General features: G+C 38.8%; 1 protein-coding gene across 1 annotated transcript; it reads left to right on the forward strand.

The window, feature by feature from the left end:
- The first annotated feature begins 7 nt into the window (after nucleotides 1-7).
- Nucleotides 8-19,625, forward strand: RAB4A (RAB4A, member RAS oncogene family). The gene is made up of 8 exons (XM_035320653.1): nucleotides 8-152; nucleotides 8,367-8,447; nucleotides 9,067-9,181; nucleotides 10,102-10,164; nucleotides 11,931-12,085; nucleotides 13,038-13,133; nucleotides 15,074-15,234; nucleotides 16,258-19,625. Exons 1-7 carry the CDS (start codon nucleotides 122-124, stop codon nucleotides 15,187-15,189), a joined length of 657 nt encoding a protein of 218 aa, XP_035176544.1. The 5' UTR covers nucleotides 8-121; the 3' UTR covers nucleotides 15,190-15,234; nucleotides 16,258-19,625.
- The last annotated feature ends 1,154 nt before the right edge of the window (nucleotides 19,626-20,779 follow it).

Consider the following 20,779-nt stretch of genomic DNA (forward strand, 5'->3'; position numbering starts at 1 on the left):
TGCGGGCGGGGCCGAGGCGGGGCGGGGCGGCGGGGTCCGGCCGCGTCCCTCCCGGCCCGGCGGCAGCCTGCGGGCGGCAGCGCCCTGCCCGGGCCCGGCGGGGAGCCGTGGCGCTCCCGGCATGTCGCAGGCAGCCATGTCCGAGACCTACGGTAGGAGCTAGGGGGGCGGTGGAGGGGCTGGGGCGGTGCGGGCAGCGCCCCGAGGGGGCTTGGGGCTCCCGGGGCAGCCTCCTGCCCTCTCAGCCCGAGCCTACTGGTGGGCGTGCGGCTGCTGTAGGGCAGGGACGCGGTAAGTAACTGATGGTCTGGGTGGGTGCCGTGTGGTGCTCGGCCAGGTGCGAGGGGGGCAGCATTGCCAGCAGGAGTTCTTGTTAGGGTGTCACCGGCCTGGTTGTTTCTGCTGTGTAACCTGTGTATTTTCAACGTCTTGGGCATCAGGGGCTAAGGTCCCCTTCCTCGCTGTGGTCAGTGTGTGGCAGGTGCACAGATCTAGGGGCACAATGATCCCAGAGCATGAGGCAGCCCTCCAAGTGCAGACATTAGGGCATTGAAACCCTGCTTCTCTTTTCTACGCTTGAAACACACGAAGCTTGCAGGTAGAAACCAGAGCAGCGAGTTCTGCTTCAATGGTTTAGATAAGAGTTTGAACCAGGTGTTCATGGTCTGAACTCATGTGATCAAGAACTGGGTTCACTTCTGTACTCTTCCAGTTGTCTTTAAACAAATGGATGGACAAACAACCAAAGACAGAATGCCAGCAGTGCTCCTCTTTAGCCTGCTTGCTATTACAATCCCATATTTTCATGCACTACCTTAACAAGTACATTTCAACGTTTTTCACATTGTTCCAATGATGCCAAATAGCAATTGTAAGCCCACTATAACTCTTCACGTTTTGGGTTGTTTTGGTGTTCTTGAAAATTTGACCTTAAACTTGAATGTTTGCAGTTGTTGTGGGTTATTTTGTTTGCTTATTTTTGGTGTATTTTTCTTCTGAGTTTCAGTGTTTGTTCTGTATGTACATAAGTAACCTACAGAAATTCTGAGCTAGAATACGTGAGTGCCAAGATGTAGCATAGATGGAGTAGTAAAAACTAAGTTACGACATAACATAGAATTTAACAATGCCTACGCTATGTCTTGACCATGATAGTGACTAGTATCTTTTTTTGTAGTGTCCTGTTGGTGCTTTGAAAAGAGGATAAGAGCAGGGCAAGTACATGCGATGGTTTCCCTGATATTCTCCAGCCTCCAGCTATTTTCAACTTAAAACTTCCATTAGCTGAGTATGTTTTTTCTTGAGAAACCCTCGATGGCTCTTTCTTCATTGAACTTGTCCGGTCTTTTCTTGAACTCTGGCAAATTTGCATTCACAGCATCCTTTGGCAGGGAGCTCCCCACATATGCCATCTGTTCTGCAGAAGGCTCTCTCCTTGTTTTCTGAGGAGTTCTGCTTGATAGCCAGTTTTATTTGATGGCCCTTAGCTCTTCTGAGGGGATGGAGTGTAATATTTGTCTCACCTCTTAATGATTTCACTTTCCATTTCCTAGACCTGAACAAAGGAAAGGTAAATCAGGTTTGTGTAAAACAACAGTTTAGATTGCCTTCATTCTTCCATTAAAAGGTCTAGAAGCTTTTAAAGGCTAGTTGCCATGTCTCAGGTAAGGGTCAGTATTAGTTTTAACAGCTTTGGTTGGGTTGCCATTATTTTGGGGACTGTGCGTTGTCTGTTCAGCATCATGAGAGAGCATTGTCTGTGTGCTAACTACATGTAAATATTGTATTTCCCCTTCTTTTTTGTAATTCTCCGGAATAGTTGGAATAGTTTACTGCAGAAAAGCTATATATAGCACTTCATCATAATTAGAGGAATCGAAGTAAATGTTTTGGCTTGCTGAGAAAGCAGTGCCAACGGTATTTTTCCAAAAGTTATTTAGAATAAATTTGCTTAACCCTCCTCCTGTCCAGGATATATTGGGTATCAGAATCATTTGGCAAGCCTCTGAGGGTCCTCAGAATTACTTTGTAAATTCTAATTATACAGTATGTTTTTTTTTTTTTTTTTTCCTATGAAATACTTTTAATAAAACTGCTTTATATAGCCAATTCTGTTGTTTTACTCTCAGCTTTGACTGAAAACTGTAATTGCTTTGCTCAGTTCCGTTGTTTCTGGAAGATCTTTGCAGGACTTCTGCTTTAATACCTGTATTGTGAATGACTTGTAGTTGAAGCCTTAATCCCACAACTAAGGATGCTTCTTCTTTCTTACTGTTGCCAGCTGCCTTTAAGAGACAGCCTTCTCCATATCAATTTCATCGTTTTCTTTCATAAATCTCTTTCTGAGCCTTTGGATGTGATGCTGTCCAGGCTCCTTGGACTATCTCCATGAATAGAGATGATCTTTAAGCATACGCTCCTTCTCCAGTAGGGTGCGGGGTGGCAGAAACGAACCTTGCAAAGCAGTGGACCTATTGCCCACAAATTGTCATGTTAGTAGCAGTGGGGAATGAAAAGTTGTAACTGAATTAAGTATGAGAGTGAATTTAGCATTATTTGCAACACCTTGCTAGCTCGATATCACTACCCGTGGAGCCCTGGAGGCTGGAGACCTGTAGAACTTGAGTGCTGGGTTTTGGAGCAGATTGTGAAATGGACAGATAGGAAAAATACTGCCTATGGTTTTTTTGAATCGTAATGGCTGCTTCACTCAACTGTTCTAAACTTGCTTGCGTGTTTCTTCTACTGGGATAAAGAAGTCTTTACAGTACTTATAAGTCAAATAAGGTTTAATCAGACAAACATCCAACTGTGGTTTATTGCAAATATATCACCAAAATAGTGCTGTCTCCCCTCTCTATGGCGTTTCAGCATGGGAGTGTGATGGCTCAAAGTTTGCTCTGGGAAGCAGAGTATAAAAAAATGAATAAAGATCATGTTTGGGATTTTGCTCTTTCAGTGTATGCTGTTCCATCCTCCCCCAGCTTTCAGCTCTGTTTGGAGTGGTAAAAGGAGACTGACGGGATACTCAGTTGAAGTATATATAGGAACAAGTTGGGATTTCCACTGCTGTATAGTACGATCCTACACAATCAATTTCTTTCCCTTATAAGTGCCAGGAACAAAACCAAAGTAATTGTGAAGAGAAAAATCCATGAATTTTGAGACTAAATTTAGGAAGAACTTTTTACTGCTGCTGTTGGGAGAGGAGGGTCATTGTAGAATGTGCATCTGCTGTAAGAGTGGAAACAAATCTCTTAAAATAATTTTCCTTTGCTTTGCATGCTTTCTGAGATGCAGTGGCCTCTGCATAGATAGTTACTATGAATACATGCAGGCTTTCTCCTGCTTCCCAGCGCAAAACAAAAGCATTTTCACATGATGATAAATATGGACTGATTTTTAAATGGCTTACCCTTCATGGGTAAATAAAAGTGACCTTTGGATTTTAAATGGTAGAAGGCTAGAGGGAAAGTTGTACTACCTTTGAGAAAATGTGTTACGTTAGATTCCACTCAAAACTCTTCAGTCCCTACTTCCTTCTGTTTTCTCCATGAATATCTACAGCTGCCAGTCTGGTCATGAGTTTATCAATCTGTTACTGTCAGAGATGCTTCTGTCCATCAAAAAGTGTTTCTTCTTGGTCTAGGCAATTTGATTGATGCTTTTCTCCTTGTCCTCCCTCATTCCCATTCCTGCACATGCTTCTCAGATGGTCTTTGCTTTTGTCACCTTGGTCTTTAGGTTATTTCAAAGCTTATTTTATTGCTCAGGGCATGAAGCAAAGCTACCCTCTTCCAAGCAGTCTCTGTGCCAACTGGAACAGAGCCGAGTTTATCAGTTCTACCTGTTTATCTTGGAAATTGTTACTGCTGGAGAAAGGGGTAAGCAGGGAGAATAGCTCCTCTTTCCTCTCACTTAAAGAGAAAAGCTTATGCTACTAGGAGCACTTCAGAGCACTCTTCCCTTATGCAGACTTATTCAAAATCAAAGATGTCTAACTATCAGGAAACTTTTTTTTTTTTTTTTTTTAACTTGCATGAATGCAAGTTCCCAAAGGGTCAGCATTAATGAATATATCTTCTAGTCTTTACCAGGCAGTTGGAAGAAGCCTGAGCTGTGATTGAAGGTATAATTTGGTCTTTTTTCCCCTCCTGTATTGAAAAAAGTATAGAAAACAATTCATTTCACATTACATTTTAAAGAGCAGGCTGCATTAGTGCAGAAGCTGCTCAATTATTCCTTCTGCTGGACTGAACTTCAGACAGAGAAGGAGGTTGGATGTCCTGGGGTGGTTTCCACATCGGCCGTCTGGTTTTGATCTGCCGTGGTGGTTGAGTCAAAGCCCACCATTGTCTCCCTTCTCCCTCCCCTGGCGTGCAGCAGTTTGGCTGCCGGTGCTGCTTTGGGGTATAGCCACGGTTTTACTGATGCCTTTTCACCTGTGCTAGGAAGGAAGGGTCCGTCCAGCTGCTTTGCTCCCTGGTACTATGTGCAGTGCAGGATCAAGTGGGGCATGTAGCTCACAGAGGGGAGTAAGTTGACTCCTTATACTGCCTTATTTCCTTAAACAGCCGGGCTATGCTATCTTTTTTCATGCTTTCTCTAGTGAATGTCTTGTGACCCTTTTTCCTTCTGGCACAGAGTTCTGTTTTCTTTCGAAATCCTTTCTACGTCATGAAGACGTTATTTACAGGCAGAGTGCTTTAACTTTTCTAGATCGTTTTAGTAACCAGCATGATAGCAAGCACATTTAGCATGGGAATGATGTTTCTTTTCAGCTCCTCCATGAAGGAGGAACAACAGAGCTCATAAGAAAAACTTCTCTAGGGTGACAGCCTTGGCAGCCAAGTGGAATGTCAGAGCTCAGAGCTTCTTTGTCAATCACAGAAATGAATAAATAAAAGCAAGCTGTAAACGAAGTGACTTAACTCCTCTGGGAGAGGAGGCCAAAAAGAAAAACTAGAACAATAAGCAATGGTACAAACACGAGGATATGAGTTGTGTTCAGTGAAATTGCAAAGAATTCGTCTATGGAAGCTTTTCCTGAGTTACAGTGTGGGCACATAGCTCATTTTAGCCCATTTCTTTCAGTTTCTGTTATTGAACGATGCTACATTTTTTTGAGACATCCACACAGTTCAGAGAGAAGATATTTCATGTCCTAAATCAAACAAAGAAAGTTATAAAAACATTACTGACATTGTTGCCAATATCACAGAATGACATTGCAAGGAAGAAGCTCCAAAGTAACAAACTGAAAAAATATTTTCCCTCTTCTTACCTGGTATTACGTTATTCATTGATAGTCTGGGCTGAGAACTTTAAAAAGCTCTTAACTCATTAAATATGGATATTTGTGACTTTTGGTATTGGCAAATGCTTTTTTCTTTTCCTTCCGTGATTACATGTGCAAAGTATTCCAGATTTCCTGAAACGTGCTACCCAATGCTTGTGGTAAACTATTAACATTAAGTCTGAGAGCCTTTTGCTCTTTTGAACAATTGACATAAAATCATTTCAAGTGATAGAAGTACCTGCAAAGTGTTACTTTCCCTACTGTACGAGTCTGCATGTTGTGAAAGACTTTCTGGTATATTTTTTTTTAATAGAGGGCTTGGCTTTTTCCATTCCATAGGAGACTAAAACACTTCTCATCTTTACAATTCGCTTGATTACAATATGAAACTGCACTTTCGAGTTTCACCTTAGAAAACCGGTTTGCTGTTTTGGCAGATGGAAGCATTTTTTTTTTTTTTTTCCAACCAAGCAAGCAGGTATTGAATCATCATCTATCCAAATGGTTTTTCTGTAGAGAAAAAAATATATATATTAAAGTTGTCTGGTCTAATAGGATTTTGGTAGGAGTTAAGAATCTATCTGTAAAGTGCTGTTAGCGTACAGTATCCATTTGAGGAATTTAATACGAAATCTCCAGTATCACTCTGCTTTCAGAGCAAAATCTGAAGCACCTCAGGAAAAATCCAGTGCTGTTCTGAGGCCCTTCCATACCGGTCCCTGCCAGTGACGTTGTTGGCTTTGAATTCCTTGCTGGCCTGCAGCCTGTCTGGGCAGAACAGAGCAGCTCCTCAATTGTGCCGCTCAGTGGGGTTTTGTGGATCGCAAAATATGGCTTTGTCAAACACATCTAACAACCAGGGCTTAAAATGACAGGAAAAACTAGTGTAGGAATGGAGTTCTGCTATCATTCTTTTCCTGTTTCAATTTGACAGTAGCTGTTAAACTACTGTCCATGGTATGAGTTGTCCATGGACAAAAGAAAGGTAGGCTAGATTTTTATAGTTGTTTTTAACATGAAATTCTGACAAGCAGCATTTGCCAGATACATAGGAGAACCGGTTTTAGCTGGATTTCAAATTTATATTTGGAAAAAACTGTGGAGACAAGAAACAGATTATTTTCGTTGCAACTGTGTCTCAGAACATCTTGCATTTTGAGGAACTCTTTGAAAGTGGTAAAATCAGTGAGATTACACACGCCCACGGTGGTCTAAATATATGGAAAGGTACACAAGGCAGCTAACTAGTGCTGTTTGGTTCATCAAAAGAGACATTTGGCTTTCTTAACCTAACGCTTTGGGGCCATTAATGATATACGTACATTCATGCTGACAGTGAAGATTTGATATGGTCTGGAGAACAAAGTATTCTGAGTTGCAGTGTGTTTTGCAGTTGAGATGACACGAAGGGTCCTTCTTTACTGGAAGAACCAATACACATTTCACAGCCTGAACCAAAATGCCTTTTCTTACTGTCTTTTTCATCTACAAAGCATGAGCAGCTGAGTGGGGGCGTGAAGAATGAGAGGAGCTTGGAACAGAATGTCTAGAGTGTGTAAATGGTCACACTTGTGAGCAAAAAAATAAAAAAAAAAAAAAAAGCAATCTCTTCTTTCTGAGACAAGCAGTATACAGAGTCCATACCAAAGCCTGTTACAACATTTGGAACAGGAAAATCAAGCAGAGGTAGAGTGAAAAACAGCAGAAACCTTTGGTAAAACAATACCTCATTTTAAAGATAATAAAATTTGGAAAATAACTGAAGAGAGAGAATGGTGGATTTTGCCAGGATTCATAGCCTTTGCTATTGATTTTTCAACAGTGGGGATCTGCTTAACTTACAATAAACTTGCTTGTTGCTTTTGGCATTGCTAGATGTTTATGATGTACCATGATAAATAACAATTCCTGCTTGAAACAGAATGAGCAGGTAGACTTCTTTGTGCATGTTAAATTCAACCTGTAAAGCTACAGGTTCAAACAAGGTTCTGAAGATGAATGTATCAGTACTTTGACTTGCTTGGTATAGTCAAAACTAATGGTATTTTTTTTATTTTTGTTGCAAGCTTAATTCTTTTCATTGCATGCTTATTGGATGTTTTACTATATTTATAAGAAACTGCACAATAAAGCTAAGAGGACTATAAAAAGAATGCTGCTGGTGGAAAAATAAATAGTGAATCACGCAAGAACTTTAACAGTTGTCTTGATGGCTTGGTATTGGGGAAGTAATTGTAAACCTTCTAATCACAGTTGATCAGCGTAAATGTTTGACAGTGATAAGACAAGGAGGCTCTCTTCAGTCTTTAGCCAACCTGAGAGTAGACCTGGAGAGGTAGTATTAAACTGTATAGATAACAATACAAATGACATCTTGAATACTTGCCATGCTAAATGAACACTGATGTAAATGGTTCATAAGTAGGCAAAGTGCCAGAAGTAACTGTATCTTCATTTACCATACAGAGGAGACGTGAAAGCAGCCATTCCAGAATAAAAAATACTTCTTGCCTCTGAATACATAGGAAAAACATTCCGCTTGTTCCAGATCATACAAGTATTAAAAGTGGAAAACAATCTAAATAAAATTTAAAGCAATCTAGATGGTTTTGTGCTTTTTAAGAGTCTATGTCATTGTACAGGGAATTTGTACTAACTCTAGTTAATAGCTTATATACCCTTAAAACAGGTTGCCGTTATACAAGCCAACCATATGCCTTATAATTCAGCCATTTAATCTCCTTTTGTCATTTTTATATCTCCATAAACAAATAGCATTCTTAGCTCTTACTTTCTAACCATCACTATTGAATGCACTGGGGTATTCTTCAGATTTATCGTTATCCTGCTCTGAGGAACCTGCTTTGGCAGGTGGGTTGGACCCGATGATCTTTTGAGGTCCCTTCCAACCCCTACAATTCTGTGATTCTGTGATTTTGCCTTCTATTTCATTCTCCATGAAGTAGCAGCTTCTAGACAGTCGATGGCCTGGGTATTTGGTCTTACGACAAAAATGTGAGTTCTTACTAAAAGCTAACTTTTTTTTGTTGTTTATTTTAATCTTCAGATTTCCTGTTTAAGTTCTTGGTCATAGGAAATGCTGGAACTGGAAAATCCTGTTTGCTACACCAATTTATTGAAAAGAAGTGTAAGTATACATGAGCACAGTAAGAGTTCTCCAAGATTTATCTTAACTGTAATTCTTTTGAGAAACACGTCTAGGATGATAATGTGTAATTACCAAGGAACAGTGTATGATTATATGAACTTGAACCATGACCTTGCTTCTGATATGGGCAGTTGCATACTGCTAAGAATCTGTGGTATCAACAGTCTACATAGAGCAATTGCCTTAACTTCATGCTTGAAAGAAAAAATGTATCTTGCTTATTCATGGGCAAGACTGGCGTTTTGTGTTTTGTTTTTCCCTTCATTTTAAATTGTGTCAAAGTATTAGAAAACAGTTGAAGAAAATGTAACAGAAGTTGTCTAGCCATTCATTAATAGGAACCAGGAATTATTTCATTAAGGCAGGCCATTCTGTTATGATTTTTGAACATCCTATTGAATTCAAAATTACTAAATGCTTTTTTTCTGTATGGTGGCAGTAGGCTTATGAGTAGCACTGATTTTTGTTTGCGCAAAAAGTAGTTGATAATTTGAACACTGAAGAGTTTTGATCATACCTAAACTGAATTTTGTGACAACTACTCATTTACCCTAAATACTCTCCAAATAACTCTTGTTTGTTTGTTTGTTTGTTTCAGTCAAAGATGATTCAAATCATACAATAGGAGTGGAATTCGGTTCAAAGATCATAAACGTTGGTGGTAAATATGTAAAATTGCAGATATGGGACACAGCAGGACAAGAGAGATTCAGGTGCTCTTTTCAGCCATTTAATAAAACGTTGTTTCTTCAATCATTACTTTCGATTATGTGTATTTTTTCTATCCCTGCTTATAAGTAGGGATAATGGACTTTAGGAATCCCTGTATGGCTATGTTTATTGAAAATGTTTTGTCAAAAGCCTAGTTATAAATAGTCTGCTGCTGCATAGCTTACTGTGTTAAAAATCATGTTTTATTTAAATAAATAAATGTTTCATAGTGTAGATTGCATTATATTAACCCAGATCTGAAACAACAGAGATGTAACAGCGTGGTTGTTTTGTACTGATGGCCGACTAAACTCCTTTCCTTTGACTGCACTGCTCTCTCACTTGTCAAAGGAAAGGGATGGGGGCTGAGAAACTATCTTGGGGAAAAAAAGGCTCACAGTTTGCAATAAGGATAATTAAAGAGAAAAGCAAGAGGAAAAAAACATGCAAAGGTCATGTGGAAGCAAAGAGAGAGCAAAACAATCTCTGCTTTCCATCAACGAGCAACGTTCAGCCACATCTTGGGAAACAGGGTCTCACTGCATGCGTATAGTGGTTATTTGAGAGCTTGAGTTGCTTTTTATAGCAAGAGCCCCCTTTTGTGGCCCCTTTCCCACCTTTTATTGTTGAGTGTGACTCCATACAGTGTGGAACATCCCTTTGGTTGGCTTAGGTCAGCTGCCCTGGTGATGTCCTCTCCCCACCTCTTGCCCACCCCCAGCCCACTGGCTCTGGGGTGTTTTGGAGGGAGTCCTGCTGCTGTGCCAGCACTGCTCGGCAAGAGGCAGAACACTGGGGGGATACCAGCGCTGTTCCAGATACATGTGCGGAGCACAACGTTGTATGGGCTTCTTCAGGGAAAGTTAACTCCGTCCCAGCCAGACCCGGTACAACCAGAAATGGATATCTAATTCTGTTTCAGGTCTGTAACAAGAAGTTACTATAGAGGTGCTGCAGGTGCTTTGCTTGTCTATGATATAACCAGGTAAGAAAGCTACTGCATTTTGTTTATTGGCTATCAGATATAGTTAACAAATAATTATTTACTCCCTGAATATCTAATCCTCTATCAGAGAATGGACAGAAAGAAAAGAAAAATATAAAAAATATTACTGTTTTGGTGTGTACTTAAGTCTTGGAACGTACTTAATTGAGATACTATGAATGCTGTAAATGTAAACAGAATGTAAGGGTTAGAAAAACAGATGGGAATGGGCTCACCAGTAGCCGTTGTAGTCATGGTGGACTAAATGCAGCCACTGGCTTAGGAAGCCTATAACCACCAACCTTTGGAAACTGAATAAATTGGGAAAGGATCGCTGTGCATGTCTTGTTGTTCTGTTTGTTAAATATCTTTTACATTCATAGTTTTACAAAGCTAAAACAAACCTCTGGCCTGATCTGTGTTGCTTAATTTCATAGCCTTCAAATAATCTGGCACTGGCAGGCTGCAACAGAAATGTAGAGCAGACTTGAACCACTTCTAAGGAAGTTAGTACGCCCCTATTTGTTGAAGTTGCTTATTAGTGTTCCGGTATAACAGGTCATCTTCTGGAGAAGCTAGCTCCACCTATGCATTCCTTAACCATAGCCCCCCAAAAAACTGTTCATCTGTACTTTTTCTTTTTTCTGGCCACCGTTGACTGGTACTTGTCAGTTAAGTTTCATGTTGGTTAATAATGACTTGGCTAGGTCTGTTGTTCTTTGTCCTGTGAACGTACTGTTTTCCTCTGGCAGTCTTTGAAATCAGTGTTTTGTACTTAAGGTCAGCTGGACGCATTTGTCAGTCCTGTTTCTTGAAGGCTTTAGCATTGACCACCACTACAGTGACTAATGGTGTGTGCATAACTGCCTGCACTGTAATTGGTCTTAAAACAAATGTGAAACTTCAGGTCAGCAAGTCTCTGTAAGTGTAGTTAATTATTATAATCCCATCCAAAACTTAAGAATCGTTTGAATTCCATGTTAAACAAAACTCATTCTGTTATCCCTAAATTTCGTGTACAGAAGGCTGAAACTAGATTAGCACTAAAAATTTAGCCTTTCATTTTAATGGAGCATTTTATTATTTATTTTGACTTACTCCAACCTGTGGGTTTTTTTGAATGAGCAATAACAAGCAAACTTTCAGAGCCTTTCGGAGGCTACAAGTAGTCTAATTCATTCTGAGCTATGGATTTTTTTTTTGTTTGCTTTTTTGTTTCATCTGTTCCCCTTCACCTGGGGTTGTCACTCTCGTCACTCTAAACCATATTAGTGGTATTTTAGAAGAGGTCCTACTTTCAGAGGGTTTTAGAGCTGCAACTGGGATATCTGTGTGTTTTAGCGAAACATAGTTCATAGGACCTGGTGTCTAAATGAATGGCTATCTAATGAAAGGAGGTACGGCAGTGGAACAGAATATTCATAAACACAAGGAGAAGTAAGCTGAGAGGCACTGCTTTCTAAAGGATCCAACAGCACATGTACACAACTAGCATGTTTCTTGACTTTGAATATATAAGAGATTGCTGAAAAGAAATTGACTGTGTTTGTGATTAATTTAACTTTTGCTTTTTAAAAACATCAGGCTTTTAAATAGTTTTGTGAAAGAACTTGATACTCTTCCCAGTTTATTGCTGTGTAGGTGACTTGCCTGACTAACAGCAGTTTGTGGCTTGCCATGAATATAGATTTGCCTTCTAAGTTTTATCTGTGATCTGTTCACTAGAAATGAGCGTATTCTAATATGGGATGTTGTTTTCTTCACAGCCGAGAAACCTACAATGCACTTACTAATTGGTTGACAGATGCAAGAATGTTAGCAAGTCAAAATATTGTAATAATACTGTGTGGAAACAAAAAGGATCTTGATGCAGATCGTGAAGTTACTTTTTTAGAAGCGTCCCGGTTTGCGCAAGAAAATGGTAAGTAGTACAAAATCATCATGTAATGATGAACAATGTCTTACATTTAAAACTTTTTTTTTTTGTGCAGATAGGGAATGCTTTGTTGGTCCACAGCAACTTGTCAAGTATTTGTGGAACAGAGAATCCTGTTAGTAGACAAGGCAGAGGGAAAGGACAGTGTCTGTAACAGGAACTGCATGTACTATTTAAGTCCCATTACCAGTGATTCTTCCAGTCATACCTGCTACTCAAAGTGTGGCAATATAGTCTGTAGGGAGTTTAATACAACCTCAGGTGTTACCTTGCCACCAATGGACTGGAGAGAAAATAAAGAGTAGTATTTCCTAGTTTTCAACTTCTTGTAGATATTATACATTATAGATAAGGTGGGATGGTGTTGGCTTCAGATGAAAGCAATACATTTTACTTATGAGAAACAGTTCAATATATGGCGTGGATTCAGAGGACTATTACCTGGTCTATAGTATCCAGAATTTTCAGTCTTTCAAGACGGCTAAAGCCAATCTCAGTCCGAGCTTCTATTCTACAGTCCTGCTAACAGTAAAATCTGTTTTCAGTTTGCAAATTGATTATGAAGTCTTTTCTACCATGCATTTTGCTATGGTTGCTGGCTGTCCCCTTGCATATAGTTTTCTATTAACAGGGAACTAACTAGATGAAGCTCTTTGGTTTCATGTGCTATTTTGCCTGTGCAGCCTAGATTATTGTGTTTGGATTCTGACTTTCTAGGTTTGTGTAAATTTTAGAGCAAGTTTTTGTGGTTTTGGAAGTTTTGTTTACAAAAACTGTTTTTTTCCAGGACCATGCTATTGGAGAATAAACTTAGAGAGAATAAAAGGTCTCCTCAAGTTTAAGAACAAATCATTGTTCCTATCAATTTTTATGTTTGAATTATTGTATCAGCTATTTCAGACTTGCTTTGAGATTTTTTTTCTGGTGTCAAATGCAGAGCTGATGTTCTTGGAAACAAGTGCACTAACAGGGGAAAATGTTGAAGAGGCCTTTGTACAGTGTGCAAGAAAAATACTCAATAAAATTGAATCAGGTAAGTAGAGTTTAATATTATTTTATTTTTTTCTTAAAAAAAAATAAAAGTATATATGTAAGTATCATAATCTAAAGTTAACTAATGGTATTAAAATAACCCGTTTGATTTATAGCCATATGTTTTAATAGAAATGAACATTCAAGTCAGATCTGTATACCTAAAAGGAGGAGAGAGGTGAGTTATGGGTGTTTTGACATGGTATTTACCTTAATAGTCAGCTCGGAGTGTAGGCCATACATTCTGTGGGTTGCTATGTCCATACAGACATGAAGCATGACATTAGTTTTAGCAATGCAGAATAAAAACCTAGCATGAGGGCAGGCATACCTTTTATTTCTTCTTCTCTTATATAGCAGGAAATGTGGTCAAGAGAATTTGAACACTAACACAGAAGATGCCGGGGATGTTTCCTAGCAACTGTATTCCCTGAAGTGACCTCCCTAGCTCTCAGTTGAAAACATTTTTTCTTTTGTAGATCTAGAAATATGCCAGAAGCTTCTCAATGCAAGTGGGCAGGTTTCTATCAGAAACAGGCTCCCAAGTGTTGTGTCATTAGAGCTAATCTGTTGTTCTCATTTTCAGCTCTCCAATATCTTTCAAGTTTTAAGAATGGGCTATACTGAAAAGTATCTCAGACTAATTCCACATTTTGAATGCCAAACAAAACCATGTGAGAAGAGTACAGTATTTTCACAGGAGTTTCCTGATTACTGCATCAAATAAATGCCAAATAGCAACCTCGATTTTAAATGAAAAAAAAAAAAGGCAGAGTATGGCTAGTTAGTCGTGATACTGTATTTCCATGACTGATTTAAAGAGGCATTAATATGACAAAAATGAGTCCTGCTTTCTGTGAGCTGCCTGTCCTTTCCCTTGTGTCATCACACATGCACTGAATCATGAAAAAATTGAGCCTGGAGAGAACCTCTGGAGGTCTCTAGTCCAGCCTCCTGTTTCAAATAGGGTCAGCTTCAAAGTGGGAGCAGGTTGCCCAGGGTACGTCGAGGCATATTTTGAGATGCTCCAAGATGTTCAGAAGTTCTCATTGTGCATCTTGTGTCTGTTGCCTCTTGTCCTTTTATTGTGCATTTCTGAGTGCAGCCTGGCCCTAGCCTTTAGACCCTTTTAAGATCCCACAGTCCTGCGTTTAGATTTGTTCTTAGCCTTCTTTTCTCCAGGCTGAACAAACACAGCTTCCTTAGCCTCTTAATGTCATGAGGTTCCTGCTGGAATGGTTCCTGTAGTTTAGTCAAGGTGTTTTCTGAATGGTAGCCATACCCTCAAGCTATCAACTGCTCTGCTCAACATGGTGTTGTCTGCTAACTCACAGGGGGAGTAGATACGTGCAACGAGCCTGAATAAGTTATCTGAATTATTCAGAGGGTTTTTGTTTTACCTAAACATTTCTGATCTTGGCCAGTTCACCATGGAGTAAGAAATGGAAGAACACTTCAGAAGGCACTGGATGTGAAGTAAACCAGCCACAGAAATGGATTAGCAGTAGCCAGGAAGGCTGAGGCCATTTCCTCTGGGGGCAGTGCTTTACGGAATCTTACTGTCAGATTGATCCATTTCTGTTTGGCTTAGTATTAACAGTGCTTGCCTGTTAGTCTCTGAAAGCAGGTGTCTTTTAACATGAAACAGTGTTTGCAGAACACATTTTAGGTATTTCCTTTGTTAGGTGTAGCACAAAAACACTTCTATGTTGCAGCCTAGCTCAGAGACAAACTGCTTTGTCATTTTGATTAAGGACACACAGATGTAATTACAGGAGAAAATAGTATGGTTTTAGAGTTGCCTAAAAATAAACAGAATTGCAATGGATCTCTCCATAACTAGAGCAGAATATCATTTTATGTTTGTATCTGATACCGTTTAAATTGGCATGTATTATTTGTAAGTGATCCATCTTCTGTGACCATTTTGTTTCTCCTCAGGAGAATTAGATCCGGAAAGAATGGGCTCAGGTATTCAGTATGGAGATGCTGCCTTGAGACAGCTGAGATCACCACGCAGAGCACAAGCACAAAGTGCTCAAGAATGTGGGTGTTAAAGAAGCAAAGCACAAAATTCCAAATACTCACTTTAAATACAGAAGGTAAGGTTACAGAAATCTCAGGGTGTTTATAATTTACTATATTTCATAAATGGGCTATACCAACTGCTTGGCATTTTCACAGCCTGTAAAAGAAGCAGCATGGAATCTGGTGAAATAATGCACCATAGAGTTTTTTTTCTCCCCCTTTTTTTTTTGTACTTTGATTTTTCATCTACTGTCTGTCCCCCAACAAGAGAATAGTATTCCTACTGATGTATTTGAGGTTTTTACTCTGAAGAATGCTGTGGAAAGCATTTAAAAATTCTGTATCTTGGAAATGCATTGTTCTTCTGATACTTAGGTAATGCACTGTAGAAAAAGTGAATCATTTCCATGGTATTGTGAATAAATATTACCAGGAATTAGAATTTACAAAATGCATGGGGGCGGTATCTTCTCCAAAGCTATTATATAGTATTTTCTGGAAAAAAAAAAAAAAAGTTTAAAGACTAGGACTTGAAAATGAAAGTTAGTACTGGATTTCAAGCTTCCACTGACTGTTTTTTCCCCACTTTCACCCTTATTAACTGAGGGTAATTAAAGAATTGCTGTGTATAAGTTGTTCCAGCCTCATTAAGCCTTAGTTCTCTAACATGAGGGCAGTGATATCAAATTAAGCTATTACTGGAAGCATAGTTACTACGTCACTCCTAGTGTATTCATTTTTATCAATTTGGGCAGTGCACTGCAGCATTACTCAAACTGCCAGCAGAAGCTTTACAGAATGTTAAATAAGGCCACATTCAATTATGTGTTCTCATATTTTGTTCTATATTCCAGGAGCTTAGCTCCCAGTTAAAGCCCAGAATTTTAAATAATGCATGAGAATCCTTCAACTGCTTTCCTCCCTCTTTTTCTCCTATAAAATACTTTCCTTCAACTAAGAGACTGCTAAAAGGGGCATTCATTTAGTTCGGTTCTGTATGGTTCCACAGCAGTGGCTATTTATTGATCTTATTTCAGCTCTTGAGATTTCACATTGATTAGTGTAGATAAGTGATGGAGTTCTTATGTATTTTCCAGCTGTCCATGTAAATGGTGTTTGAAGGAACCAAGTTTGAGAGCTATGCAGTTTTTAAACACGCCTTTCCGCTATATACAGAGCAGACGACTGCTGACAGAAAGGTGCGCCGTGTGCTATGGGTGGAGGAACGTCTGTGTGACACACAAGCCTGTAAAGCGAACCTGATAATTCAGTGGACAATGTTAAGGTGATACCTGTATGTAAACATTTTCCATTGCCTACTTTTGTTCTTTCATCTTTAGTTGAAAGCATTGCTATATACTGTAAATAATGTAACAGTAAATTTACAAAGCATGGTATACTTCTATATGATGATAGAATGTTGCACTACAAGCAGTTTAATATTTTATTTTTTTATCATATAAACTAAAATTTAACTGAGGTAGGCTTTGTCATGTTTGTCGCACAACAGTTTATATTTATGCCATATATTATAAAACCACTGGCAGTGTCAGAAAGAGGTGGCGGTTTGTTTTTCCTTCTTAGTTTGATACATTTTGACAAGGTGTTTACACAACTGATTTTCAATGTAGGGTTAGACCCATACTTAATGTTTTGTAACACATCAACTTGGAGAAGTCATTTTCACTGAAGTTCACGTATCCTATTTTATCATAATTCTTAAATATATTTTGAAGCTAATTTTATCAGAATTTAGAAATTCAGAAAAAATGCTTCTAAATCTTTCAAATGGCTGTCAACTGACATGCATTTTGGAATTTTTCTTGGTCCTGTTTTGTTGAACACTGGTGTCATGATGATAGTATGTATATGTGAACAGAGGTGTGCATCTTCCGTGTGTTTTGTAATTCTAGTGCAGGGGCTTATGGAAAACTATCACAGTAAGAGTTCTATTTAACCTCTTACTTCTGACTAAGAAATTAACTGGGGAAAAATTATTTCTGGTGAAGCATACCCAGTAAAGTACAAACTGAACCCAAGTGTTATTTTCCTAAACTATCCCGAAGATTTGAAATGTAGAATACTAATATCTTGCTCTTAAACACTAAGAACTTGAATTGTAACATTAGATTTTAAAGTGATGAACTTAGACTCTGCCTTTCTGGAGTTCTACATTTTAACTTTTTTTTTGTGAGGATACTATATAATGCTTTCCACCTTACTTCCAGGAGACTTGTATGATGGAAGAAAAATATGCATACTACTTATGCAGCTCTTTCTTCCTGTGAAGCTCATCAAGGAAATCAGCCTTGGTGCTGATTTTTGTATGTTAGGAGAATTTGTTCTTCCCTCCTGCTGTTTTTGTATGGTGGGGAAGAGGTATGGATCACAATACTAGGAATCCTGTTGTCATTGCTTAGCTGGAGACAGATGAGACTTGAAGAGGGCTCAAGAGGGAGGAGAGAACCACATACCATTTTTGCAGTGTCATGACAACTGATCAGGTAAGAGATAGGGGGTTTTGTGGAGCTGTGGAAATGAGTTAGTGTTCCTGGAGGTAGCCAAACTCAAACTGCTGGCAGGGAGTGACATTTCAGTTACACTCATATACAAGTAAGTAAAAATATCACTAGTGATTTCTAACTAGAAAGGGGATGTTATCCTGGAAGTGCAAATTAACACAAAATAGCTCATCTGATCAGAACCCAGTGTTGAAATTCCAGGGGTAAAAAAGCTTTATTTTTCTATACATGAATCTTCCCTATTTAAGGGACATTGGTCAAATGAACATTTAAAAACTAAATAAGAAAATTAAACTGAGGCTGTAATTCAGAGGACAGTTCATACACAAGAACAAACCAAGAATGCTACAGAGAGGAGAGGTATATATTGTCTTTCATGGAATAAGAATTGCAAGTAAAAAATATTGTCCTGACACTTTTAGCTCAAATAGATGCTCATCACAAAAATAGGTACCCCTGGCTCATCTCTGAATTAAAAATACAAAATAAGTTTGCTATGTACTACGAAAGCTGATGCTTAGTTTTTAAAATGGTTGCAGAGTCTAAAGATTTTCATGTTATAGCTCTCTATGTATCATGTTTTATTTAAGACTTGGATTTTATATAACTGATAAGAATTTATTTTAAGAGGCATTTATCTTGTTGATAAACTGTCTCAAAAAAACCTTTTTAATATTAATCCTGCATTTACAAGAAGAAAGAACTCCAAATAACCGTACCTGTCTTAGTCACTACATTTATTTTGGCTTCCATTACTCCAAAAGCAAGTTCCCTGAAGTAGATAGTGGCTGCTGTTACCTCCTCCAGCATGTCCAAAGGGCAGATTGTTCAACTGAGATGTGTTGCATTTTTGGCAGAGGTCTTGGGGGTGGTGGGGAAGGTGTCAGTTCTGAAACCCCAAACCAATACTGAAGTACTGGAAAAGTGATAGATGTGTTCCCCCTGATCTAATCATATTTCTTGGGTAAGTGCACAGCTTTTACTTTTGTCTGTGTACCATCATGACATAGCACAAGTAAAGCTAAAGGTCTCCTTCCACCAGTGTTAAAATGGTTGAAGTGGGGTTGGCACTTCATCAAAACTTCTCTATTTTCACACTAACAGTAGAAACGGGACTGTTCTTACTTCTGTCACTTTAAAGTAGTACACTGCTGAAAGAAAGTGCTCTACAGGGTGTTTTTTACTTTAAAAATATTTTCCCATCCTTTTCCCTTTATATACAAGATTGGCCCTTTGTTCATACTAGTTCATGTGATCACTTTGGTCATGCATCCATGGTTAAGGAGCAGTAAGCACAGTTACTCTTTAACAAATTGTCTTATGCTGTCCCCTTCTCATGAGGAAGGGGAGAATATCTTCATTATAATCAGGATTGCCGGGTCTTTACCATTTTCTTAGACCCTTACTACATTGGTGCATATTAAACCTGGTTAATTTACATGTTTTGTAAAGTGTTGCACCCTTAGGCTGTATCTCACTGACTTTTAAAAAAGATGCTTTCTAAAATGGCAGCTTCTGAGGATAATACTGTTGGAAGCAGTAGCTTTCCAGCATAAGTTTTGCTGTTTACTCTTTTCCTCAGAGTATTTTTATTTCTAAAAATAAACAATGCCCATAAGAGCTCTGGAATAAATGTTAAGCTTTAACATTATAGTTCACACAGCAAACCAAACCTAGCTCACAATATTAAGTGATAAATGTTAAATTATGTATGGTTTTAGTGTAAAGTTCTTACTTTACCAAAGCAAGATCGCTTAGTTCTACACAAAATACTAGGCACCCATATCCTAGGATTTACTGGATATGGAACTTTAACCGTTCAGAGCTTTAGTAGATTTAAATGTCTTATTAAATCCTGTCTTGCCTTTTAATGAGGCTGCTGGCCTATACTATTTCATTTCATGCTTGTATCTAACCCCAAATAAAGAATCTTTGATTTTCTAGGTGTTGTATTGCAAATCCTGTTTATTTGCACTTTTGCCTGATAAGCTACATCCACAGGACAAACCTTAGATGGTCTCAAAAACAAAAAGAACACTTCTGATAAATTCATGATGAAGCTGAGCTGGTAAAGTATCAGCTAGGAGAACTGGAGCACTGCTTCAGTGCGTTTCCCAGCAGCAGGGAAGGGGGCAGTCCCTTTACTCCCTCGCAGCAGCTCCCCCAGCACTTGTCCACTGCACAAGGCAGCCCCCACCCTGGGGCACTGCTGCTGCCACCCCCTGTTAGAAAGGCAGCAGCTGCAAGCCTGTTTTCCACAGGGAATCTCAGCTCCTGCATGTCAGAGCTGTGAGGCTGCATGCAGGTACTTGGTTCTTAGCTTTGTTGGGGTTGCCTTCTTGCTCTAATGATTCCAATACTGATTAATTACTGGTTAATTTCTAGAGAAGATATATCTGTCTAGATCTCCCGGAGAACATGGTTTCAGAAGCTTTTTTTAAAAAAAAGCAAGGGAAAATGTTTCTGTGCAACTTGAATCCTGTATATGCTCTTATAACTTCTACAACCTACTTAGCAACAGATTATCCCCTTGCTTTGTACTCAATTAGATATATTGCCAATAGGAACTCTGCCTATTGAGCTTTAAAAAAAGAACACTGTGAAAGTTGTGTATGTGGCTCATTTGCATTCACATTCAGTACTGAAAGAATTAACAAAAGACTTCTAAGGGAAAAACACATTTCAATACCAGAGGAAAAACATACCTGTTAGTTTTAGTTGGCTTCCTCATTCACAATGTGTACTTGTAGATGTACTCGTAGAAGCACAAAGAAATTCAGCCATTCTTAAATAACATTTCCCAATTGCAACATCATACTAGTTCATAGTGATGTAGCTTCTTGCTTTTTCCCCATATTACCCTTTTTCCAGCTATAAATTAAGATTCACGAGGACTTCAGCCTGCATTTGAGATGGCTTGTTACAGTTTTGGCTCATTTTCTTCCTTAAGTTCATGCTACATGAAGCCAGTCATCTAAGGAAAGGCTTAAAGTGATTTTAAAAAAAACAAAGGAGAATTTTAGGAAGAACATAGGAAACCAACTCAGCTCTCAGGATGACTTGGTTCTGTGAAGACTGGTGTTAGCTACCTTTGTCA

This window comes from Oxyura jamaicensis, chromosome 3, assembly GCF_011077185.1.
Source record: "Oxyura jamaicensis isolate SHBP4307 breed ruddy duck chromosome 3, BPBGC_Ojam_1.0, whole genome shotgun sequence".
NCBI lineage: Eukaryota > Metazoa > Chordata > Aves > Anseriformes > Anatidae > Oxyura > Oxyura jamaicensis.

Bases quoted from the DNA above. Each gene is read 5' to 3' on its own strand.
- RAB4A (XM_035320653.1), top strand. From the start codon at position 122: ATGTCGCAGGCAGCCATGTCCGAGACCTACG. The intron at 12,086-13,037 runs GTAAGTAGTACA...TGTCAAATGCAG, and splicing joins CCGGTTTGCGCAAGAAAATG to AGCTGATGTTCTTGGAAACA. The intron at 13,134-15,073 runs GTAAGTAGAGTT...GTTTCTCCTCAG, and splicing joins ACTCAATAAAATTGAATCAG to GAGAATTAGATCCGGAAAGA.